This window comes from Anoplolepis gracilipes, chromosome 7 (assembly GCF_047496725.1).
Source record: "Anoplolepis gracilipes chromosome 7, ASM4749672v1, whole genome shotgun sequence".
Lineage (NCBI taxonomy): Eukaryota > Metazoa > Arthropoda > Insecta > Hymenoptera > Formicidae > Anoplolepis > Anoplolepis gracilipes.
In genome coordinates this window covers 8,861,977-8,888,039 of record NC_132976.1, presented here as the reverse complement: position 1 = coordinate 8,888,039, position 26,063 = coordinate 8,861,977, and the positions used below count along the sequence as shown (strand labels likewise).

At 31.7% G+C, this 26,063-nt stretch overlaps 4 protein-coding genes and 1 non-coding gene across 26 annotated transcripts in view; 2 read left to right on the top strand and 3 right to left on the bottom strand.

The window, feature by feature from the left end:
• Window positions 1–14,022, top strand: part of LOC140667879 (serine/threonine-protein kinase MARK2) — a 90,279-nt gene extending 76,257 nt beyond the window's left edge. For 14 of the 18 annotated variants that reach the window (XM_072896193.1, XM_072896209.1, XM_072896208.1 and 11 more), the window contains 5 exons: window positions 556–676; window positions 889–980; window positions 8,245–8,286; window positions 9,463–9,574; window positions 10,096–14,022. In XM_072896193.1, the coding sequence (XP_072752294.1) occupies window positions 556–676; window positions 889–980; window positions 8,245–8,286; window positions 9,463–9,574; window positions 10,096–10,314 (586 nt within the window). In that variant the 3' untranslated portion in view covers window positions 10,315–14,022. The other 4 variants (XM_072896210.1, XM_072896200.1, XM_072896203.1 and 1 more) reach the window with 3 other exon arrangements.
• A 428-nt stretch (window positions 14,023–14,450) lies between these two features.
• Apf (purine phosphoribosyltransferase family protein Apf) lies at window positions 14,451–23,106 on the top strand. Of its 3 annotated transcripts, none has more exons than XM_072895689.1 (3): window positions 14,451–14,962; window positions 15,100–15,412; window positions 21,136–21,348. In XM_072895689.1, the coding sequence occupies exons 1-3, from the start codon at window positions 14,857–14,859 to the stop codon at window positions 21,221–21,223; spliced, it is 507 nt and encodes a 168-aa protein (XP_072751790.1). In that variant the 5' UTR covers window positions 14,451–14,856; the 3' UTR covers window positions 21,224–21,348. The 3 variants fall into 3 exon arrangements, with proteins under 3 accessions (XP_072751790.1, XP_072751791.1, XP_072751792.1); XM_072895690.1 differs by lacking the exon at window positions 21,136–21,348 and adding an exon at window positions 15,493–15,708 and having other exon boundaries at window positions 14,454–14,962; XM_072895691.1 differs by lacking the exon at window positions 21,136–21,348 and adding an exon at window positions 22,982–23,106 and having other exon boundaries at window positions 14,839–14,962.
• Socs36e (Suppressor of cytokine signaling at 36E) lies at window positions 16,390–21,132 on the bottom strand. Of its 3 annotated transcripts, none has more exons than XM_072895685.1 (6): window positions 20,874–21,132; window positions 19,632–20,309; window positions 19,232–19,545; window positions 18,898–19,164; window positions 18,280–18,546; window positions 16,390–18,178 (listed from the first exon to the last, which is right to left on the bottom strand). In XM_072895685.1, exons 2-6 carry the CDS (start codon window positions 20,110–20,112, stop codon window positions 17,891–17,893), a joined length of 1,617 nt encoding a protein of 538 aa, XP_072751786.1. In that variant the 5' UTR covers window positions 20,113–20,309; window positions 20,874–21,132; the 3' UTR covers window positions 16,390–17,890. The 3 variants fall into 3 exon arrangements, with proteins under 3 accessions (XP_072751786.1, XP_072751787.1, XP_072751788.1); XM_072895686.1 differs by lacking the exon at window positions 20,874–21,132 and adding an exon at window positions 20,688–20,853; XM_072895687.1 differs by having other exon boundaries at window positions 16,391–18,178; window positions 18,898–19,137; window positions 20,874–21,129.
• Window positions 21,616–21,688, bottom strand: Trnar-acg (transfer RNA arginine (anticodon ACG)). Its single transcript has one exon. It is a non-coding gene; the product is annotated as a tRNA-Arg (tRNA).
• Window positions 22,028–22,967, bottom strand: LOC140667598 (UPF0488 protein CG14286). Its single transcript, XM_072895688.1, has 2 exons — window positions 22,770–22,967; window positions 22,028–22,664 (listed from the first exon to the last, which is right to left on the bottom strand). The coding sequence occupies exons 1-2, from the start codon at window positions 22,788–22,790 to the stop codon at window positions 22,158–22,160; spliced, it is 528 nt and encodes a 175-aa protein (XP_072751789.1). The 5' UTR covers window positions 22,791–22,967; the 3' UTR covers window positions 22,028–22,157.
• Window positions 23,107–26,063: the final 2,957 nt, after the last annotated feature.

Here is a 26,063-nt window from a genome sequence, read left to right as displayed (position 1 = left end):
TCATTATATGTATTTATCGAATATAATTCTTATAATTCAATTATTTATAAGCAATTATAATCTCACTGCTGACTAAACCATTGCAGTATTTCAAATGTATTTCTCTCTCACGAATAGCGCAATCGTACTCTTGAAATAATCTGTTTCTAAAGCATGTGTAGTTATTCATTTCAAACGATTAAAACATAGCGCCCATGCGTAATTTACCGCAAACTCTCGATCAAATAAACTAACTTCTCATGAATTTCGCTTCGTCTACATGCTAAGCTTCATTTGTGAGCTATAAATTGCTTGCGCGTTGAAAATTCACAACAGTATCTCCAGAAATAGATAGCGTTTGAACAACAATTTATCTACTTGGTTTTTTTTGCATCTTGACGCCACAGCTTCTCTTTAAATTCAATCAATTGAATATCAATTGTAATGTATACGCTCTCCGCAAATTGTCAGTAGTACACGTAAAACTATAAAGCCGCTGATGAGTAGTCTCAGCCTTTATATATTTATTACATGATTGTAATCCTTACTAAAATAAAGATCATCGTCTGTTGTCAGTTTGGGTGTATGCACGAGCAACAGACTGGCCACAGCCACTACGCCAGCATTTCCACGGAATGTGCCGAGTCGTAGTACGTTTCATTCTGGCCAAAATAGAGCACAGCGAAATCACACTCAGGTGAGTATTCGTGAAATGAAAAAGAACAAATTGATAAAAAGATTTGGCTTGACACATCTATACACTTATAGTGCTGTCAATATCCCCGCGATATTTCGGGAATGAGCTCAGAGTAACCGGATGTAGAAATAAATAGTCCAATTTATAATGACTATCTGCTATATATAATATATTTAATATCTAATTTTAACATAAATATATCATACTTCCAGGGGCATACACAAACCCAGGACACGAATGCGATTAGCCCTCTAGCAAGGCCGTCCTTCTTCTCGAAATTATCTTCGAAGTTCTCTTCGAAACGGTAAGTTCCAAGATTATTTAAATCTTCACAATTTAGCGTTACCGATATTTGATAGCATGCCAATAACGTGTACGAAACATTATTCCACCATTGTTCATTTATACAAATATTTTTTTATGGTTAGTCCACATATATTTTACAATCTAATTGTAAATCAATTGTCACGTATAAGACATACAATATTTTGGATTGATTTTTATGGTTTTAAATTTCGTTCCTAATCTATTCTAATTAGCTACGAAATTTCTTTGAAAATTTATTGACGATCAAATATTTTCAAAACAGTAAAGGTATTAATTTGGAAAAGAGATGTGTGTTAAAAAAAATAGAGTATATATGCCGATATTATTAGAAGAATTATCAATCTCATTTTTTATACGCATAATTACTGCATGCGTTACGAAATAATCTCGCCAAAGAAGATCTATGAAATATCAAAAAGTTTATTTGATATAAACATCGTTATATTTTTTCCATTTCTCTTATTCCTTTTTCCATTCGTTGAATTATTTCTCGATATATGCCAAATAGAAAATATATTTAATAATTTCATACTCACGTTATCTGATATCTTATACGCGGATACAAACTGAGAGTGCTAGCATAAACAAATCGCAGCTTTGCAGTGGACCCTCAGTGCATGCTTAACATCTTAAACATTTCAGTGTTGAGATTTTAATACATACTTGAATATATTATCTCATACTGACATAGTTTGATAAATTGTATTTATTGTTTGCATGAAAAAATGAAGTTTCTGTTTTTTTTAAGGATGCACAATGACTATGTAATTCTGGAAATTCTATATTGATATGAGATTACATATGTTATATATATATGTATATATATGTAAATATATATTATATATATATATATATATATATATATATACACATGATATTTATTAGTTACAAATCCGATGAGCCAGCAGCGACCATTATCAGTGAAAGCCGCAGGACATGTAGCTTATGCATTTTGTTCGTAGCTTTATTTATACACTTATAAATAAATAAATATATATATATATATATTATTTTCATCCTCAAGAGCATATCGCGTATTCACCTTGATATTATTGATATTATTTGTTTGTCCCATAAATATTTGCTTGACCGATTGTACCCTCTTTAGCCGAATTCTAAGTAGAAATATATTATATATATATAATATATATATATATTTTTTTTATCTCTTCTATATGCGTAACGAAATACACAACGCTTCCTTATACAGAATTTTGATCTGCTATGTCGTGGATTAAAGATCGTATCGTTATAAAATTCGTGCTTAAAATAAATTTTTTTGAGATTGATTGAAAGTAATACACACAACATACATATACACGCACACACATTGCTCGGCTGAATTTAGGCCACCTCGCATATTCATTGTGCATCCCTTTTTCTTACTCGATTGTAGCGAGGCATATATCTTTGATTTATTATATATATATATATATATATATATATATATATATATATATATATACACATGGGACTTTTAATACCATTTTATATACCATATCGCACATTTAAATGCAAATTGACAGCGTATACCACACACGTACATGTAAAAGTGGAGCTGAGGATGGAAGACTGCAGAATAACGAGAGTTATAATATGTACAAATCCGTTGTATAAACAGCCGTTGTAAAATGAATTTTCTCACTTTCATGATATGGTCACTGTACTCATCATCTTCCGATGTACATAAATAACGAAATTAACAATAAAATGTTGCTGAATTGACGGCATCCATAGCCATTGGTGCATCAGAACGATTTCCCTCTTGACGTTATTATCTCTACATTATTAATTAATTCATACCGGTTATATATATTATGCTGCAGGCCGTGAACCATATAAGCTCGAGTTCCTTCCGACAAGCGAAAGGCCATAGAGACACGGGTTTTAAACGACCAATGTGCCGACCGATGTCGTGAGCCAAATAATACGGTCGACTGCTCAACGGATATTGTGTGATTGCATATATTATAATATATATAATATATATGTATATATATATATTTATATTATATATATGGAAAAAAAGAGAAACTCTCAGCTCCGTTATTCTGTGGTTCTCAAGATAGTTTTCAGTGTATAGATTACATTTTTTAGGAACTTTTTACATATATATATATATACCGTCATACATCGCGCGTCATCTTTGAGCATACATATGATATTTACGTATCTGCATTTGTATACGATTTCACAACGGATTATACATATATAATGCATATACGTATATACATGTGTGGTGTTACATAATTATTAAAAAAGAAAAAAAAATGACGTCTTCCTGAAATCACGAAACAGGAGATCGCCTTACGCACTTAGACATATAGCACTGGAATCTGTGCCTTTCCTAATTCAGCCTCTGCCTCGTAATTATATGTATATATATACTTTACGTCGTCCGTTTAAGGAGAGAAACTCTTGATATATATCTTGTGTATATGTATTTTTGTACCATTTTTCGCGGAGACTTTAGTTTATTTTTGTCTCACTTTTGTTTGTAAAATAAAAGAGTGTAAAAATAAAATTATTTTTACGAGATAGATATAGATGATATAGATGCCTTCCCCGACGTAAAGTATTATAAATCACTAAAATGTTTAAGAATAAGTGTGCTCAAAGACACTTATTATATTTTTTAAACGTCGATAATATTTTTACGTAGCGGCGGATGTGCGACAGGCATAGATTATTTTTTTCCGTTAGTTTAAAGTTAACGATCCCGCAAATGTGATGAGAAACAAGTTTTACTTATAAATCATATGACGCATATAAAGTACATATAATATAACGTGAAAGTCTTTTACACAATTCTCTGATTGAAACTTGAATATGAAACTCTTCTTTATCTCTCTGCAATATTTTTTATCGGTAGTGAGAAAGACACGTTTACACATGTTCCTCGTTTTTTTTTCTCTTGTATTATACTTATTGTATATCCTAAGTATCCCTTTTCTCTCTACACTGCCCTCAAAGGGATGAAATCGACAGATTGTTAACGTGATCAAAGTATAATATGAATCCGTTACACAACACTAGTGAAATTTCGCGCGTGAGTGTGTGTGTGAGAGGAAAATGTTATAGTTATACTAACACTAACGAACGAACAGACAGATTTTTTTAGCGATAACAGAGTACATATATGATTGTTCGTACTTTGACAGATTTTTTTAAATGAAGGAGGAAGTCTCGCCTTGTTTCCCACGAAAGCTGAAATGAGAGCGAGTCCCGCATGCAGATATATCGCGCCATGGCAATCGCACCTTCTATCAATGTATTGTTTTATTTCGTTCCGATTTTTTCTCTTAATTCTTTTTTTTTTTGCGGATTATAATGAGGAATATAGAATATAATATTGTATACCTCTTTGTAAAACATTATTTAGCGCCCTTTTTCTTTTTTTCTTTTTTTCCCTTTTTTCCCTTTTCTTTCTTAGGAAAATATGTTGGATAGCAATAATATTTAAAGTCTTAATATATGTAAAATTTGTATCGTGTAATGAGACCTTTTTTATCGCCAACAATTAAAGCGTATTCTCAATACTGCACTTAATATTGCATGCTTATCATATTTTCGCGTAATATAAAACGTTTTTTACCTATGCCGTTAGTTAAACTTTACACACCGTATAATCGCGATCAATATTCATATATATACTATTTTATTTCCCTTTTATTCCTTTTTTTTTTTTGCTTTTTTTTTTCTTTGATATCCAGCATAGATTCCTTCTCTCAAAGATAGCGTGGAATTTATGTCTGATTTTTTCTTTTTTTTCACAATATTATTAATATAACTTAAAAAAATATATTAGGTCTCTTATTACGATTTTTTCACTTAAACGAAATTCAGAAGGAGATATATCCTTTCAAATGAATGGATATGTATGTTATCATATACATATGATGTCTGTCTGTATAGAAACTGACATATAGATAGAGATAATATAATATTTTTGTCTTATAATAAATATTATGCGGGTTTTTATGTTATTTACAAATAATTTTGAAATTATAATAAATAACATAAGTCTCTTTGCAAAAAGAATGAAAGAGCTAAATAGACAAAGAAGTTATATAACTCGATTTATACTCGCAATATGAAGGAAAAAAAGATAGTCTTACAATTTGACATATTTTACACATGTACACACTTTTATATTATTTCCTGAATTAATTTCTGCATTTTCTATCTAATACTCCAATTTAAAATTATCAATATAATTGCATTTATTATTTAAAGAAGTCGAGGCAATTTGATAACTACAAACATATTATCATTAAACAAAAGCAAATTTGGAGATGTGTGTGATAAGTATATCAGGCATTCCACTTTATCTTTCCTCTTATAATTAATGTACATGATAAATGCCTTTCAATTTGCGATTATACAGAATTTAACTTTTTTTTTTTATTGGCAGAAGGAATACCACCCTGTCAAAGTTCTGTAAACAAATAGCAACACATTGCACATACAAAAGTTTTTTTTATATTCAGTGTTATTAAAATTTTTTTCTTATTTCTTCACATATATCGGCAGTTATAAATAATGTTCCGATGCTGATCTCAAAACTGACTAATGAATTAATCTTAGAGTGCTATTTGATTGCAATGAACGGCAATTTTGATTTTTCACCCACCTTGCTTTAATTTATTTCTATTCTATTGATAAATATATTCATTTGTAAAATTGTATAAATTATTGAAGACGCACGACACACAATAGAACATATTATTCGAACAAGGCAGGCCATAATTGGTACTTGATTTATTTGTATATTGATTAATGTATCCTACTCTACATTGTACTCTACATCGTTTAATTATTAGAAATATACAATATTTGAGCACGTATATTATGTCTCTGATAAATCTTATTGTATAACAAAATGCAGATAGATATTAATTTTAATTTACTTGGCAATGAACGATACTGTGCTTAGTACAATATTATGTAATGAATTAAATTAAATTAATTGTTATTCATATAGCTTTTTACCAAGAAAGGAGATTAGCTTTTATAAATTTCTTTTATTTAATATATTTTATTATAAAAGTATATTTATCATAAAAGTATATAAATATATAAATTTTTCTGTATAAGAATGTATATTTCTTATAGCATATTCTTTTTTAATTCAGAAACAAAAAAGCGGTTCGCTGGACGCAAAGTTTTACAGTACAATATATATAGCTATTAAAATCTGGAATTTGTCATCTTATCTCAATACTAAGTGCAGATATTGACTTTTGGGTATATTATAAATTTGAGAGTGATCGCGTGTGTGTATGCGTTACACTTTAATATGTAAAAAAATACGTGCCTTTTCTTATATATTGTGTATTTCAAATATCTCGTTATTATACGATATCGATGCATTAATCCTTCCACCAGTCATTGCCAATATAGCATTTATTAAATGATATCTGGTCAACGCAATAGTATCTACATGTTAATTAACAAATAATAATAATAATATTATTATTATTATTATTATTATTATTATTATTTTTATTATTATTATTATTATTACTACTACTACTACTACTACTACTACTACTACAACTACTACAACAACTACTACAACTACTACTACTACTATTACTACTACTACTACTACTACTACTACTACTACTACTACTACTACTACTACTACTACTACTACTACTACTACTACTACTACTACTACTACTACTACTACTACTACTACTACTACTACTACTACTACTACTACTACTACTACTACTACTACTACTACTACTATACGTTTATTAAGACAGATCATGGCGTATCCTATAAAGTGGTCTTGGGCTGCTCGAAATATGTTATCTTATTTGTAGCAAATCAGAGAAATCTTATATTTGTCTCTGATCTTTTAAGATATCGATGATTTTTTTATTCTTTTGTATAAAGAATATTAAAGAAGTCATATTTACACTTCTATTGTATAATATATAGAATGTTTCTCTAATTAATCTTTTTTTATTTTTTTTTTATAATTTACGTCTCGCGAGATTGCACAATTAATGTATCCTGATATATATTTAGTATTTTGATATAATATATTCCCAACAAATGTTTGAAAAGCTGTCATTAGTAGAATTTGTTTTTGTATTCATCATGTTTATCGATGCATAAGTGATATTAGAAGATTATAAAGTTAATAAAATATGTAATAACACCTAAGGCCACCCCACAACAATAAATGTATATGAAAATGAGAAAAGCGAGAGAGAGAGAGAGAGAGAGAGAGAGAGAGAGAGAGAGAGAGAGACCACGTCATATATTAAATATATCAAAATATATATATATATACATATATATATATATATATATATATATATATATGAGATAAAAAACATTTGTATGCAAATTATATAAATATAACGTGTCTTTAAGCGATAATGCTTTTTGCTGCACTCCAATTACGTGCCCGTCCAAGCATCCGGAGGATTCTTAGGATATTATCAGTTATATATATAGTCAATCCATTATTTAAAGAACCTAATTTAGAAATTATAATTTTAATATCTTTTACGTTATGGAGGGCAGTAAATAGCTTAACAGGATAGAAATATTATTTAATAATTTTAAGGCGCAATAATAGTATATAATTTCGCATTATAATAAATATGTCAAAAACTGTCTTATATATGTTGTGTATCAATTTATTTCTGAATCCTCGTATAGCATAAAAAGGAACATTTAGTGCGAAAACACACGACAGTCTTACACACTATTTATACGATGCATGTAACTCATTAGGAATGTTATGTGTAAAAATTGGGCTCTTTTCTATATTCACGCAACAATTAATTTATATGGTAATTTATATGAAAGTTTGTGTCTTAACACATACATACACACACATCACGCAAAAATTATAATTTACCTTAAAAAGAAAAAAAGAAAGAGACTAAGATTGCAATTTATATAATTTAATTAATTTAACAGTTATCTTCCTTTAACAATAAATGTTTGTATCCACGAGAAACTTTCACACATCACATCCCGTGTCTTTTTCCTTTTTTTTTTTACTTTTATATTTGAAAAAAAAATCTGCAATAAGAATACTATATTATATCGAAAAAGATCCTTTAAATTCATCGCATCAATAATTGTCTATGTGTCATAATCAGTGTGCGATGGTGACAGGATGGTGATGGTTGTTATACATATTTGACAATTTGATTAATTTATCATGTTTAGTGTGTTTGTTAGCAACTGCCTTTGTTTTGTTATTTCAGCCCCATGGACCCATCCGTACCCTCCAAGCACCTAGTAGTGAGGTACGTTGCCGCATACCGTAAATACCACGATCCACGTGTTCTTAATTTCGTTCATTCGTTCCTTGATTTCTCGTACCAATCCAAACTTTTTTCTGTTCGTCATATCGTTGACGGAACGCGCGTACTCACATTCATTTAAACAATACGATGTATCGTTTTGTTGCATGTCTGTTCATCTGTTTAAAACGACTTCTACGTTGACGCATGCATATCTTATCGAAATGGCTCATTTAAAAAAGAAATTATTTGACATTTTGAATAGCTACATAAAAAAAAATTGATTCCAATTGGCTATTGTCGATTCAGAGATAAAGATCTATAAAAAGAAATAAATTATTTAAATTGTACTAATATAAGATACTATATCTTCTCATCTCTATGGAAAATATTAATCATTGTAATTTTTATTTGTAACTAATTATTATTTATGCGTGTTTTATCAATCGCATATAGAGTTCTACTGAATTTTTATTATATTTTCATTATAAGAATAAATCTCTTGCGAAGATGTACATATTCAAGGTGTTGCAATGATTCACACATAAGTTTTACAGTTTTGTGTAACACTCATTTTAAATATGTTTCACTTATTACATAAATGTAAAATGTATGCAGCATTAAAAATTGTAATTAAACTTACGATGATCTGCATGTCACGCATGTATGTTATAACTCTATACAATTTAATTCTGGATAAATTTTCATTTCACATCACATTTTTAAACATTTTTTATGGATAGCTTGCAGGAATTCTTTTTAGCACAACATCACATCGTAGAGTTTTCTCTTTGTGAAACAGATGAAAAATTTATTATTATCCAACCGCAAGCTTAAAGCTTTAATTATACAACATATCATTTTATAAGATTTACATATTTTCATATAAATTGATGTATTTATAGTATAATTCTTGGCTTGATATAATACATGATTTCCAATAATATAATACACATATAAAATTTGCTAAAAGAAATGTACGGACAAATTTATATACTTGTCATTTGTTATTTAAAATTAGATAAAAATATAAAATTTGCGAAATACAAAGTGTTAGAATTTTATCGCATAAATTACTTTGAAAAAAAAACATTTTACTCCCTTTCCCTGTAATTATATCATTGGAATCGTCTTTTAATTATATAATTTGAACGGGTTTAAGATATCTTTTTGTTACAGCGGACCTACCACGAACGACGAACAAGTTAAGCCGCGCAGTCTACGCTTCACATGGAGTATGAAGACTACCAGTAGTCGAGATCCTAACGAAATTATGTCCGAGATCCGAAAGGTACTGAGAAGAGAAAAGTACATTTATATTATATAAATATCACGTAGAGTGAAAGAGAGATAATGGCTTTTAGCAAGATAAAATCCATAGTTGTGTAGACATAGATAAAGAGTTATGTGTGCACTCACTCAAAACAAATGATCCGGCACTTTAACAAAAATTTTGTAGGTGTGAAAAATTAACAGATAAATGATTAGCAAATATTGTAATACTGTATATGTTTCGTACTTCAATTTAAATGATTAGAAACGGAATTTATATCTGTACTATCAGTGTAATTTAGACAGAAAATTTTTCTATGGTGCCTATCTTTAAGGCCTACCGTTAAGGACAATTATAAATTAGATTAAATTCTATATATGACGAACAATATTCTAACAGACACAAAAAAATAGCAATAAATTTTAATTGAGACATCTAGAAATCTATCTACATTAGCAAAATATTTTTTTTGGGTGTGGTTTTTTGTATGATAGAGATAATCATTATTATTATAATAACATTGTATTGTTACATTCTAGGTATTGGACGCTAATAAATGCCAATACGAGCAACGCGAACGATTCCTCTTGCTGTGTGCGCACGGTGAAGCAGCGACTGACAGCCAGGTGCAGTGGGAGATTGAGGTCTGCAAACTGCCACGACTTTCTCTGAATGGGGTGCGGTTCAAGCGTATCTCCGGCACATCGATCGGTTTCAAAAATATCGCCAGCAAGATCGCGAACGAGCTCAAGCTGTGACTGTCGGCTACGGGCGCCCTAGCCGCCAATCGCGCCAATCCATAACGACCTCGTGAACGTAGCCACCAAGTGGCGGTGGTCACTGAGGAGTTTTACTCTTGTTTCTTCTTCTGGGACTCCGACTCCGAATCCGATACCCAAGAAATATTCGTTTAAACGATTCTCCTTTCCCCCTCCTCCCCTTCTCCGAGGTCGACGAGTATCGTCATCAAATGAGAGAAAAAAAGAAAGAGGAAAGAATGAGCGACAGACAAAGAGAGATGCCCTCGTCGTTGGAGGTACCGCTGTTAACGGTTCGTTGATAAAAGTTCGAAACTGTGATCCGTGACGGCTAATACGTATTTAAAAATACTCCCGAGTGCCAAAATGAAGAACTAGGTCGGGTCCTCGTGACGCCTTCAGAGCGAGAAAAAAAAATAGAAAGCTAAGAGAGAAATGGATGGACCTGCTGACCTGATTTACGAAGAAGCTGGCGTTAGACACAATAATTAGTTTATTAGTTTCGAATTTTCATTGTCGATAACACAGGGAAACGTGCATCCGACCGAAAATCATCACTGTCATGCTTACAGGTCAACCTGCCCTCCCAATTCTTGAGTAATCCATCATAAACTGTCGCTTCATTTCTAAACAGTATTATATGTCTTATGCCTTTATTCTTGATGTTGAAGCTGTGTCTGCATTCGAATTAGTATGTTACTGAAATGTGGAATCGTATGCTATAGCAATGCTCCGCCATGAAAATGCGGAAATATTAAAGTAGAATTGGAACGTGAAGATTCCAATCGGATCATCAATGTGCCTAATGAAACATCTCTCACATATAGATTACGTCTTTCACGGGAACAACGTTCCTTATACTATAAAATAACGTTCTATTTCTGTTTTTGCGGAAGGGAAAAAAATTAAGAAGCAGTGCATCTACAACGTCAAGAGAATTCTTCATAACTTCCTGTTTTTCTCCGATCTTACGTTTTATATATAATGAAAAATTTTATGAGCGCGGTTTTTGCCTGTAAACAATTTGACAAAACCTGATTGAGGGATACGCGTAGCGTTATGTGTCGATGAGAATCTACCTTCATTTTATCATACACATTAATCGGAAATAATTCAATTACAAATATGTACGAATTGAGCTACTATTTTAATTTGTGTTGCACGACGTGTGTGCAGCATGCTTATTTTTTTTTCGAACATTTTTATGATATTTTACTTTTTTTTTTATCTGTAGAGTATAAGTTTTTGAAGATACACAGCACTATATAGACATTAGCCAATTAAAGCGTATAATAATTATTATTAATAATATTTTTATTTCTATCATAGAGACGACAAGTATATATAGTATACACAATACTATATGAAGGTAGAGAAGCAGAGAAGTTATTAACATAATTTAGGAACACCATCGAATTATTATCACTCACATTTCATGTGAATAATACATGCAAGTACTTCATCATTCTTTAAAAAATTGGAATTATATAAACCTAAAGTATATCAGAGTAATAATGAGGATCTGTTATTTCTACATGAAGGATATGATAATATTAAACTTAAGTATTGTAATTGGCTATATTGTATTACACACACTTAAAAACTTTTCATTCGCAAGGATATTTGCAGTTGAATGAAGTAAAATTAGGAATTACACTGTACACCTTAGAAGCGAACTAGAGAGACTTGGTGTATGTAATATATATATTACGAAGGTACTAAATTAATAGAGAGAGAAAGAAAAAGAGAGAGAGAGAGAGAGAGAGAGAGAGAGAGAGAGAGAGAGAGAGAGAGAGAGAGAGAAAACCTCACACACCAAGATCATACACTTTGGAACTCGAGTATCGCAAACTTTTTATATTTGCCTAAGATTAATGAAGTATGTTACACTAAAATAGGCAGTGACTAATTTATTTACATACTATATAAACTCAATGATTTTTCACATTTCTAACACTTGCTACACTGAGAAATACGGATTAACTTCAGCGCACCGACACTATGTACAATCGCGGTACATCGTGTTGCGAATCGTGAAATGACTGATAGCAACTAAGTATCGGCGCCAATTGTCTGTTACCGAACATCTTGATAAAGATTCTAAGTGCTACAATAATTAATGCAGCACTGGCATCGGGACTTACCTTCTTTGTGTATAACCATACCAGTTTCGTGTCGTCGGATTACTCCATTTCAATCAATAAGCAAGATAATGTAATATAACGATATAGTAATAGCGATTATAGTAATTATCAAGATTCACAAGGAGAGTCAAAGTTTAATGCAAACATTTATACCCCTCCAAGAGAAAGAGAGAGATTCAATCACTGTTATAGAAAATTAGATTGGAGGATGTAATGATCGAAAGTTTCGTTTGTTCCTACAGCAATCAGAGTTAATACTATATAATACTGAACATCATTACCATCTTGTAAAAAAGAAAGAAAGGAATGTAATTCGGAAGCGGTTGTTGTGTAACAAAATGACTCTATAGAGATACACACAGACATACACATCATAATAGTGATTATTATTAATGTTAACGTAAGGCCCTTCAGATAGCATTAATGGTAAATTCCTCCCTCCCCCCTCCCCTCGGCATATAGACGAATTAATTATATACCGTAATCTATACATAAAAAACCCACCTTTCGCTCGCTTGCTTTACGAAATAAATGTATAAATTAACGATCGAGAAAGAAAAAAAGAAGGAGAGATATAAAATCTAAGGACATTCATGATTTTAACACACATAAAGAAAAGATTTATTAAGAAATCGATTAGAACCGCAGAGCTGCACGGGCGACATTTAAAATCCGACTCTAACGTAATGTCGGAGAGAGGAGCTTCTTGTGATCTTTTTTTTTCTTTCTTTCTTTTGTACGTAAAATAAGCGCGCTATGAAATATAAATTTCTGCCGCGTGCGTGTGTATGTGGATTGCCCGTACAGCTGTGCACCTCTACTATTTGCACGCACATGTATACACACATGAATATATACATACATACATACACACATACATACATACACACATACATATATACACACATACATACGTACACACATACATGCATACACACATACATACATACACACATACACACACACACATCAATCTCTGTAGATAGATACATACATACAGCTTTGCTAAATGTTTTCTGGTGATCGGTATCTAGCCAAAATGTAGCGAAACGTTTATAATAAAATGGTAACACGCATTGTTTCCCGAGATTCAGATTCCTGTCAAAACACACATGCGTCTATCATCGACACGCGAGCTGTCGATCATTTCTTTTCTCTTTTCCTTTTTGCCGAGATCTCTATCCAATTTGATACAGCAACAGAATTCCACATAAATTCTATTTTGTTTCTAATACTGTCAAAATTTGTGTGTATATATAATTGCGATGTATAATAAATACGAAAAATATTTCGCTCGAAAGCAAAGCCGTCGGCGCATCTATTTATACGCTTCTTAGAATTAAACGAATTTGTTACATGACAAGTATCTAGTCGATACATTTTTCAATATGCATAAGTTTCACTTTCGCCAAGATTACTTTAAATTATAAATTCGCAGATAAAAATAAAGTACAAAGGGCGGCTGATAATTTAAAAGAGACACGATGGATATCTGTGTTGGATAACTTATAAATATTGCTAATACAATATCAATGTTATAAAATAAAACTGAATTCTCTTGAACGCACACTTGAAGACCATTGTTTGAAAAAAAAGAGAACAAATTTCAAGAAACACCTGTTAGATCACACAAATGGACGAGGAATATACGCATGTGGTATGTGTTTTAAATTTATTTTTGTGGCAAACAAATTTTTCAGTCATTCGTACATCTCGAATTACCAAATTAAGTCTTTCTATTTAATTATATATGTTATAAAAAAAATATGTAGATATTTCTGTCGAGTAATCTATTATATATGCATATATATATATATATATATATATATATATATATATATATATATATATATATATATATATATATATTTTGTATCATACATTTTACACATTTGATTTTATCATAATTGCAAAATTCAGCGTAATATTATTTCAATATTTATATATTTTTTTACTAATATAATAATAATGGCTTAGTTCATAATTATGGCATCGTATAAATGCAAATATAAAAATTATACATATATATATATAAATATATATGTTTATCACCAATTAGTCATCAGATGTGTTATAAATGACGCATGTACTACTGCACGGCTCAGTGAACAGCTGATTGAAAACTAAAGTCGATAAATCGTTGACTGAGATTAAACATTAAAAACTTGTCCCGCTTTATTGTGAATTTTTTTCTTTTAAAAGTCTTAATATTCTAATAATAACTAGTTCAGAATTGAAATTGTGACTTTCGTTCTCTTCATTCTTATTCGAACACGTAATCACGTGGTAAATGTGAACAATGACAACAATGCGAATCTTAATTTAGAGGGAAGACAGCTGATTTGAAGTATAGAGAAGAATTTAGAATTGAGGTTCTTAGAATAGAAAATTATCCATCATGCAACGTGCTTGCGGCCTCGTTATTTTTCGCCGATTTCAAGATACTACCCAGTTTCTCTTGATGCAGACATCGTACGGGCAACATCACTGGACACCACCTAAAGGTCTGTGTCCACTCGTACATACCCGGTACTCCGTTTTTCATTTAACGACCTGTCAAATGAACCGATTAAAAGGCTATCTCTGCATCGATCGTGCTCGCTTTAATTGATTTTTAACAGTCAATTAATGTCTTCTCCAGGTCACGTCGATCCAGGTGAATCCGACATGGAGACAGCTTTGCGTGAAACTCGAGAAGAAGCTGGTTTCACCTTGAGTGATCTCAAGATCTTCGAGGATGCGAGGCACGAGATGACATATAAAGTAAACGGAATGCCGAAGATTGTCATCTATTGGCTGGCAGAACTCCTTGATCCGGACAAGTCAGTAAGATTGTCGAATGAGCATCAGGCATTCGAGTGGCTTTCATTACGCGAGGCTTGCGATCTCGCAAAATATGCCGAGATGCAGAAAGCATTGAGTGAATTCGACAAATATATATCCCAGAATCTTACGTAGGTTTTATTTACGTATTTACACATTTTTACAATATATACATATATATTCCGATTTATGCATATTTAATATAAATTAGGTACATAAATTTGATGTAAACAAGCCTTTGACTTCGCTTCAAAGGAATAGTCATGGTAAAGTGTAAAGTCTAAAGTCGTACTTTTGCCAAAGTTGATCTTTCATTCAATTTAAGTAACAATCACTCATTAATCATAATGGTTAATCCTATACGAAGTTTACAATCTTTTTTAACGTATTGGTATTTTCGATATATGCTTGTCACGGAGTTATACATGGTGGAAAAATGGGAGAGGAATTTTATCAGTATCCTTTGTAACATGTAATTTTTACATTTGCATTTATATAATGCAATCATATGAAATAAGTTGCATTATATTAGTAAAAAAATTTTTATAAATATTGGAATAATATTACACTTCGAATTTTGCAATTGTGATAAAGTCATCTGTAAAAAGTGATGCTTACAACCTTAACCTCTTGTATGATAGAAGAATCTTTTAATATTTCCTAATATATTTCCTAATTATAATATAACAGACATATTTTTTCTAGCAATGTTCTTGCTTCTCTTCGTCTTCAACTACAAAGTACTGCTGCCAATCATGCAATATGTACTATAGAAAGTTAACTGATATATTTTTCTGTTAACTGATATATTTTCTGCTTATATAAAAAATATATAGTTTCAACATTCCATATATTTTTAAAACAAATCTGTGATTATGAGAATGTAACTAAAAATACAAGCCTTAAAACAATTAACTGTGGCATTAAATTTAACACAAGACAGATATAAAAACACAGCAAGAATTTATTTTGTTGTAAAAATTAAAGATTGTATATATTTTATGCGTATTAAAATCTTAATTTTCAACAGTTAAAAAAAATATTTTCTCCTTATTTCTACTTATTTGATATAAAGGTATAAATTATAATTTATTAAAACACTTTTCTTGTTTTATGTATATGTATATATCTTTGGCAAATTAAGAGAACCTGTCACATAGAATTTTTTTCTTTTCATGTGTGATTCAAAATGTCTCATTTATGGAAGTGATACAAGCTATGGAAAAAATTAACATGTTTTTCACAAGCACACTTTTCTTCATATAATTGTATTATATTGTAGGTACTGAATCATCGGTAAAATATGTACACATTATAAATATTAAATTTTTATTAATACGAAGTTCATTATATGAGTAACCATTAACCAATACTTTTAACAATTTCATACTATAATATTTTGCAAATTTATCATTTTAATGATTTGCATTGTTACTTTAAGTTCAATTCATTGCATCTGATATCTCCTCCACGCACGCGCGTTTCAAAATTTAAAGAATTTACACAAATTACTTTTTTTTTTTTTTATCTGCCAATGATGAACATCAACACAGACAGCGTTCACCTAATATTTAACATTATAAATAGGCACAATAGGAGTAATACGAACCAGATCTTGCAATGATTTTGTAACTTTAGTTACATTTAGTTACGTATAAAGGTTAAAAATGTGATGTGACATCATAATTTTTCATAATAAAATTTCTAAAAGACTAAATTGCCATGCCTTTTAAAGGCATAAGTTTTGGTATCATTCTATAAAAATTATCAATGTACAAACTGTTCGCACAAGTTTAATTATAACGTTAAATTGTACATACTCAAGTATATATACTCAAGTACATATTCAAAGTAACAATTAAAAGATAACGTAATCAGGAATAAAATAGAGAAATAAAAATAGCAGTAATAATAAAAATGGTAGCAATGAGATATTGTAGTTTACATAAACGATCTCCGCAATATGCTGTGCGTATGTATACGAAGCATTGTCATTTTGATGTATTTACATATGGGATTACTTCTTCAAGAGAACATAGGCACCTGTCGCGCACAAGTTTTGCACAAGTCCCACTATTTTTTTCTTTTTTTTTTCTTTTTTTTTTTTTTTTGTTTTAAATTATAACTACGCTTTTTCCTCCGTGAAAGCTACTGCCGTTTAAAAATAGATATATACTGAGCGAACACAAAGCAAATGCAATTTTCGTATTCGTGCACATCGTTTCTTTATTATGTTATATTAAACATTTGCATTGAACTGTATTTTTATCTATATCGCGTAAAATTTGTTTGATGCTCACCATCATCAGCGAATCAAACGCTGACGGTACGCAACGTCTTTTAAACTTTAACAGCAAATATTCGCATTTGCTGTTGGTTCGTTGTCTTCTCGCTCAGTGTATATCCACCTTAAGATGAATATAATGCTTTTATTGCTAATATTGCAATAATGTCCTGTGTAACTGTGGGTCAAAGTCATGATATTCCTGGTATTACAATGCATGTGCATTCATACCGCTCGCATTTGATACGGCGGCACAGAATGTCGATAAAAAAATGTAATTATGCAACGTATGATAAAGTTTTATCGAATATCAATATGCGAAGACTCATATCGGCAAGCATGATATGGATCTGCAGTCTGTCTGTAGATCATTTTCCGTGTCTAACCGCCTGACTCGCACCCTCTGCTTATAATGGTACTCCTTGAGATAACTCTTGAGTGTCTTTGGCAATTGGAGCTTGTTGATGCCATCGTATGTCGTTCGCGTGGTTATCACCGCTCTACATAGATGTTGCAGCGGAAATGCAAAATTTCGGTGTAACGGAATAGTGAGCATAGGCTCGAAAAACATACAACACGAGGGATCCTTATAATGTTCGATTAATCCACATACCTGTAAGAAGTTTACATAAAGGATGTATAATCAAAATTATTTCGCATCTGTTATTTATGAGAACAAATTGTAGGAATATAAATACACATATATGTACGTACTGTTTCGGAAGCATAAACTCCTGGATCGTGCGAATCGAAGCTAAATTTATGATTCCATTGCTCGATCCTCGCATGTAACGAACGTCCGTACTTTCGAAAGCTCACGGAGAACAAAAATTCCTCCTGCGCCGAGTCTCGTAACAGAAAGGTACCCTCTTGCTTGCCTTCCAATAAGCGTTCCGCCTCGTAACGATCCATTTTACCCCAGTAAAAAGAGCAAGCCGTAATCGACCTTAAGTCCGGCACGAGACAGTGGACATAATCGACCTGACATCGTAAACATTATAAGTTAACAAAACAAATGGAGGGTTGGAGGAACAAGAAAAGTAAATGTCCTTTAAGTGTAAACTATACAAAAATTATAAAAAAAAGATAAACACGCGAAAAGTAATATTTTGTGAAAATAATACTTTTATTATTTATTCTTACCAAATTTTTTGCATTTTTTAAAATTTCCTTTTGTTTTACACCTAAAGAATTTGTCTTAATCCTCTACTTGTTTCGTTAAATTTCATAAGAACCTTTCTTTATAGTTGAATTTCTGAATTACTTTGAATTTGAATGAAAAAAAATTAATAAATTGCACATCCACAATCAATTACGTAAAAGGTCGATTACCTGCGTATGAGCGGGTCTTTCGATATTTGGAATTAGTGTAAAGTCGATCTGCGATAAAGCTGTGAGAGCAGCAGCTTGAATACCGGCATGTGCTTGGAACAATGCCGCCAAACTATCCACCGTTATTCCATTAGGATGAACTTGTATTCCCGTAGGATAATTAGGCTTATAACCAGGAGGAGGTTCGATACCCTCTTCCATTTCTCGTGCGCGTTGTATTCGCGCGCGTTCGTCACAATCCTTTAAAAGGAAGAAACGTTGATTCAACTAAATTGAATTTTTAATATATGGTTCTCTTAAACATTGTAAAAAAAAAAAAGAAACAAAAACATACTTCCATAGGAAATTCTTCGGGATTAAATCGCGATAAATCAATTACGGGGCTAGGTGGCAAAGGCCCGAGGACGGGACTTTGCGGAGCGGATCGACTATTAAACACGGTGCCCGCACCCATAGGATGCTCCTCGGTTCTCCTGTAACCAGTACATACGCAATCTGAATTACTATTCCCTTGACCAGGAATAATGTCCGTGTTTTTGGAGCTTTTGCTCTTAGCGCAATTAAATTTCAACACCCAGTTGCTACGCTTCTTCTTCGATGATAAAACATGATTACACACTGGACTTTGATCCTTGTTACGCTGCTTATCTAACACGAACAAACATTTCAATTAAGGTCAATGAGCAACAGAATTAGTGTGTACATGAAAAGAGATCTCAGTTTAATATACATACTTTTTCTCTTTCCAAACGATAAAGTTTTAGACGATCTTCTCAACGGTGGATTTATAGGACTATCTTCGGAACTGCTACTACTGTTGCTACCACTGGAACTACTGCAGCATGCTTCCTGCTGCTGTTTAAACGACGATTCACTAGTAACATTGCCATTATTACAAACTTGCTTTGTATCCTGAGCTTCAACAGGTTGACTATACAAAGATTCGAATTTAGAATTATGGTTGTCTACATCTAAGTTTAAACAATCGTTGTCCAAATTCCCTTCTAGTTTACATTCTAGTCTGTTCGGCAGTATATTAGAGTTCATTACAGGTACATTGCCATTGGTCTCGTTCTCGGACAGACTCTCGGTGATATCTCGATTCACCATTTCTAGGGGCAATGGTTGGCTGAGCGCGCTAGCGCATATCTCAGCAGGTTGTCTTTCACCATCCATTCTAAAGAATTCTCTGAGACTAGCAAAATGCTGTCCCATTATTAACTAAACTGGCAGGCATTTTATCGCCTTAATGACCCTTTGTCTAAACCATGATTGTAGAAACTACAGAAGACACATGGTGCAATTTCTCTTTACTTGGCGTGATAATGATGGTAACTTTGCAGATTCTACATCCACCTAACCATTCAGGGGATGTTATGTCAGAGAATGCAGCAGGTATATTGCATTTTCACCTGTATACAAGAATAAATTATTGTGTGACGTTAATATTAAGAAATGTGTACTAGTATGATTATCTATATTGTATACACAAAGTATCATATAATAGATATCTATATCTAAATACGAACGATCCACGTTTTGCAATATCGAGATAAATCTACAAATAACGGATGTATCTTGCATGTTCTCGCAAGCATGTCGCGTTGAGTAACAAATATTGTCTCACGTGCATGAGGATTGTCGAGACGAGAAAAATGACATGTCAACGCGAAACCATGGGGGCCGCGCAACAACACATAAATCATACATATTGTTCATTTAATAGCAATGCAACTTGCACAAGCCTCATGCAGGAAAACAATATTGGAAAGAAAAAAAAGAAATGATACCAGCTTCTTCTCGAGAGAACAATATATTTTCTGACAGTAGTGACAAATAACGTGAAACACACAACACACTCGAACAAATTACGCACGAAATGAACTGAGAATGATTCGCGAGACGCGAAGACACTATCGAATTTTAACATCGCGCCGACACTCGGTCGGACGATCTTATAATAAATTACTTCCTACCGTGACGTAATTCTTCGTGGAACATCGGGGCTTAATCAATTACAATTGTCAAAACATGTTTCGACGAATCGCCAGCCATTTTCCCTAATTACGACGGACCGCGGGTTACACGTGTGCTATAGAATACCGACCTGCCCTTAAAAAAGTTACACGTTCAAGCTTGAATCTATTGCGTAATATTAGGTTGAGTCAGCGGAAGAACACGCTAATATTAAATGTTCTCTTTATTAGACTATAATAACCATATGAGTCATTTTTTCAGGAAGGGGAAGAAGATGATGTATCTTGAGAATAAAAGAGATCGTACATTCGCAATCCACGAACAATTGTTTCTCGTGAAAGTCACGTGAGCATGTTTCTGAAATGCGATTGGCTGATTGTCATGCGACACACCAATCTAAATCTTTGACGACATAGTGAACCGCGCTTTAATCTAATATTTGAATGGCGAAAACTTTTATATATGTATATATAGATACAAATTAAATAGAATTCAGAAAAAGAATTATAGAGAAAAGGAAGCTATATATGTATTGCAAAAATAACAAATAAAATTAATGGTTGAAAAAATATATCTTTTTAAATTATATGTACTAAAAATGTAAAACATAAAATTATTATGGCGGTTAAATTCGTCTTGAGTTAGATATCAGATACATCTTATTATATGATTATATTAATTTTTTTTACATACGCGAGAATAAAAAGTATATTTAAATTAAAAGTAAAAAAAAAAATATTTCGATCCTGCCAGGATTCGAACCTGGAATCTTCTGATCCGTAGTCAGACGCGTTATCCGTTGCGCCACAGGACCTACTTTCACGATGTGCCTTGAAAATAACATTTTAAATGTTATGTTTCTACATATTATTTCATAATAATAATATACAACTTATAACTATTAAAATTTTTAATTAGTAAAATTTCAGAAATGTTCCTTATTATCATTAAAAATTATTCCATGTATATATCTATACATGTATAGACAAAATTTCTCCTGCTTGCAATATGCTAACTAAATTTTATGAATCTAAGAATATATTCCTCAATATATATATATATAAATTGCATATATAATGTATATATAAAATTTATTACAGAATTTTAATTATTATAACAGAATTATAATACATATAATATGTTTTTCACATTTTATAAATAACTCTTTAATTAGAAAGAGAAGGCAATTTTCAAAACATGTGTGTGTGTAGATTAAGATAACATTGTACAAAAGTCTGATACATTATATTAATACAGTATAAAAGTTGATTTTACTGACATATCTAAAAATTAAATTGAAATGGAATTTGAGTCTTATTACTGTCAATGTTAACTTGGTTTGTATCTTGTGTTCTGTCATCATTTGAGTGTTCTTTGAATTCCTGAGCACTATGTTGAACAGCTTTTTTAATAAACCTTGATTTTTTATTTGCCGAGGCAGGATTCATGAACTTGACAGCTGATACAGTTCTACTAAGCTTTCGTTCGTCTTCAGCCATCTTCTCTCTATAGTCTCCCAATGTATTTCTCATTATTTGTCTCTTTTTTATTAATGGCGCAGTATTACTCTTTAATGATTGTAACTGTTTATTTAGATCTTGTGCCTGCTTGTGCTGCAACTTGCTACTGGCTAAACTCGCTTCTAACTGTTGTATACACCAACATAATTCCAATTCAAATTTATCCTCTACTTCTAGATTCAAACCACTTGCATTATTCGCATCTACTGCTTTACAAGGAACACATGTTTGCGCTACACTCTTTTTATTTTTGCTGCTGCGTTTGTAATTCTGAAATAAATTTTACATTCACGTTTAATGTTGCTATTACTGCAATCAACTTACTTTAATAATAAACATCTTTTTAATTAAAAATAGTAGATAGATTCAAATTACCATTGAAGGTTTTGGTGGCATCTTTTGTTGAACGACAAGATTGATTTCACTTTTATTACAAAAAAAACCACAATATCATACTTATATTTGATTATATAAAACAAATATGCATTTATATATTATAATATTTAACGAAATACAAGTATAAGGTTATGTACAAATAGAGAGAAGCCTAAGAGGCTAGTTTTTTATATGATGTTTTTTCCTTGCAGCGCCAATATGATCCATTTTAGAACGGACGGAACTACATGGCCAAATTCATTTTTCGTCGGTAAAATACCAATTGGTTCATGTCTGTGCTAGATTTATATTTGCGGATTTGAAAAGAACACGGAAATATATATTTCATTATATTATTTTACCTGCGCGTATTTTTTTCATTTTAATACATGTTATGGAAAACAATAAATATACCTACTATTAGAGAAATTATTAAAATTATTTTATGTATAATGTATATATAATAATAAATAATGATGTATATGAAATATATATATGTGTGTAATATATGTATATAATATACATATAATATAAATTTATATATTTATTACATATAAAATGGAAATCTTCTAAGATACAATTAATTGTGTCTTGGAAAATTTGTATTCTTCACAAATAATTTTTAATTGACATATCACCATTAACGACATAATTTTCGTCACAATATTTGTTTATTATAATAAATTTAATAAGAAAATAGAATCGTACAGTTCGTACGTAACAAGTAAGATATTGCTTTTATTTAGTTAAAGTATTTTATGCATTATATTACGTAATCACGTTTCACGTACACGCTTTAAAGCGCATTAAATGTATCTATACCCTAACAGCTTAAAACGTGTTTTAACATCCTATAGATCTCTTATAAACATCTTTTGAACATGTGTGCTGTTAGGGTGCAATAATAACATCATTTTAGTTAGAAATTTTGGATACATTTTAGAATCACTTGATGTACATTTTAACGCATCAAATTAAATGACAGTATAATACATATAATGCGTATTACTTTTAGCGCGCGAGCGAAAGAGAGAGAGAGAGAGAGAGAGAGAGAGAGAAAGAGAGAGAGCAAGAGTATACTCTCCCTTCTCCTTGACGTCATGCGTTGCGTAGTAGGAGAGAGGAGAGAACGCCGCGTATCTGACTCGTGACAGCTGTGCGCCATTCATTCCGAGTCCGGCGGGCGTAACGTGCGCACGTGTTATTACTTCAGTACCGGCGCCGGCACGTGCGTCTCGCGTTCTGTCACCTAGAGGTCGAGCGCGCCATAAATGTTTCTCGCGACGATAATACGTATAATAATACTATACGATAAATCTTAACGTGTTAAAATACGTCTAGAAATATTCTGAAATATAGTAATAACATTCGATCTCGGTGACATATAGCGCGCTATTGTTCACATTCTCGGCTTTATCTCGTAATCGCGATCGCGGTCGTGTTTTCGTTCCTATTATTCTGATTTCGATCACGAAATTGTTGTCGGGGATCGTATTTGACGCCGACTAAATGGGATTCTCTCAGCGTTGCTTTTCAGTGAAAAATGATTGATTGAAGAAAATGTCGAATAGATGTCGTTTACCGGTTTATTTAGCGTTTTTTCAATCGTCATTTCTTACTGGACAACAACGTTCACACGCCTCAGTATCGCGGCTGAGGTGAATGCCGGCCGCGTAGGTAGACGTAGGTTCGTGTATAGAGATACATAAATACACCCGGTTAATATTGAGCTAACGCTCGATAATCGATTGTTGAGAGCACGGTCTGCTTCGACAACGGGTTTTGGTCCTAACCGATTAGAGGTCGGTCGATTGTTGGAATAAATCGTTGATGGGCCCCTTTTCTTGCACCATCTACCAACAATACGTATTGCATTGAGGATGTCGACTGGAGGATTTAGGTCATGATTTACGTTCGGTAAAGATGTTCGATCCATTTGATAAATGTTCAGATTGTTGAACATTCATGAAATGAGTGTTCCTCTTGATCCGTCTACCAGTCCTATGACGTGTCATGTGGACTGTCTGTATGATAGACACATATGCTCATCCGAAATCGTGCTTAATGAGTTTGAGTCGGCCTGAGATGCGGACTTGCACGGACGAGAATCGAGCGAACCCCATTCGCGATCGATTCCCTCGATCTTTCGTCTTCTTCCGCTCCGGATTTAACTTTTGCTCAGAGTTTGGTCGTGCCCGACTTGTCGACTCCAAATATGATTCTCGTGCGTGGTGAAATGGGATTTTCGTTCCGACATTCGAGAGTGTCGTCAAAGTATCGCGCGTTTTTACTTTTGTACGGTTTAAAATATTGCGTGATTTTACTTTTGTGCGGTTTAAACAAATAAAAAAAAAATATATCGCGCGTATAAAATAATAGTTCCTGACAACCCTAATATCTGAGAGGAGGAGGAGGCCTAGGAGAGGCATCCCGCACCAGCGAAGTAACCTTAGGGTAAGTATTATTATTATTGTTATTATTTGTATATTAATTATTATAAATTGCGTATACGAATTAATTCAATTTATTTATTTGAATAATTTAAACAAAAGAGACTTACACAATCAGAGATAAAGATTTTTACGTAAATCTTATAAAGTTTCTAGTTCTAAAAAAATAGTTTTTTAAATTTATAAAATTATTCTATATTAAATATATCTGTTTATTATTACATGCATCGAATATAAAATTTGGTGAGTACAATAATAATTTCTTAAATATTAATTACTTTAACCACTGCTATAATTTAGATTTTACATTTGAATGTTACAGATAACAGCGTCCAATATCGACAACTTCGCTGACGCATCAGTGTCGGTGAGTAAGAAAAAGCTTTTATTTTGAATCAACGGATTTGTACAGATTTATAGATAGAGATGCAGATTATTAGATAAACCGTTACTTCAACCCTTAACGGCAGGATAATAAATTTCATGACACTAGATCAAATTTAAATCAAAATTTCTTTTTGTACGTGTATATTCTAAGATACAATTTTATATACAATTTTAAACTTTTTATATTTTTACACTTTTGTTAATAGAGATACTATTTATATATAAAAATGAAAGAAAAAGGAAAATATTTAAAAAATAAAAATATATGATATTTATTGCAATTTTATAGAAGATACATGAAATATTTATTTCAATTATATATAAAATGAATTTTGATTTTTAATGACCTGCCGACAGAGAGTTATTTATATGCATGCTAATATATTATACACATACATGATTATTTGTATTTTGCGATTTGTAATGATGTACGTGTCCTAAAAAGCGATCATACTAG

Bases quoted from the DNA above. Each gene is read 5' to 3' on its own strand.
- Apf (XM_072895691.1), top strand. From the start codon at position 14,857: ATGCAACGTGCTTGCGGCCTCGTTATTTTTCGCCGATTTCAAGATACT. The intron at 14,963-15,099 runs GTCTGTGTCCAC...TGTCTTCTCCAG, and splicing joins TCACTGGACACCACCTAAAG to GTCACGTCGATCCAGGTGAA. The intron at 15,413-22,981 runs GTAGGTTTTATT...TTTTCCTTGCAG, and splicing joins TATATATCCCAGAATCTTAC to CGCCAATATGATCCATTTTA.
- Socs36e (XM_072895685.1), bottom strand. From the start codon at position 20,112: ATGGGACAGCATTTTGCTAGTCTCAGAGAATTCTTTAGAATGGATGGT. The intron at 19,165-19,231 runs GTATGTTTTTGT...AATTCAATTTAG, and splicing joins CCGAAGAATTTCCTATGGAA to TTGAATCAACGTTTCTTCCT. The intron at 18,179-18,279 runs GTACGTACATAT...AACTTCTTACAG, and splicing joins GAGTTTATGCTTCCGAAACA to GTATGTGGATTAATCGAACA.
- LOC140667598 (XM_072895688.1), bottom strand. From the start codon at position 22,790: ATGCCACCAAAACCTTCAATG. The intron at 22,665-22,769 runs GTAATTTGAATC...AATTTATTTCAG, and splicing joins TGCCACCAAAACCTTCAATG to AATTACAAACGCAGCAGCAA.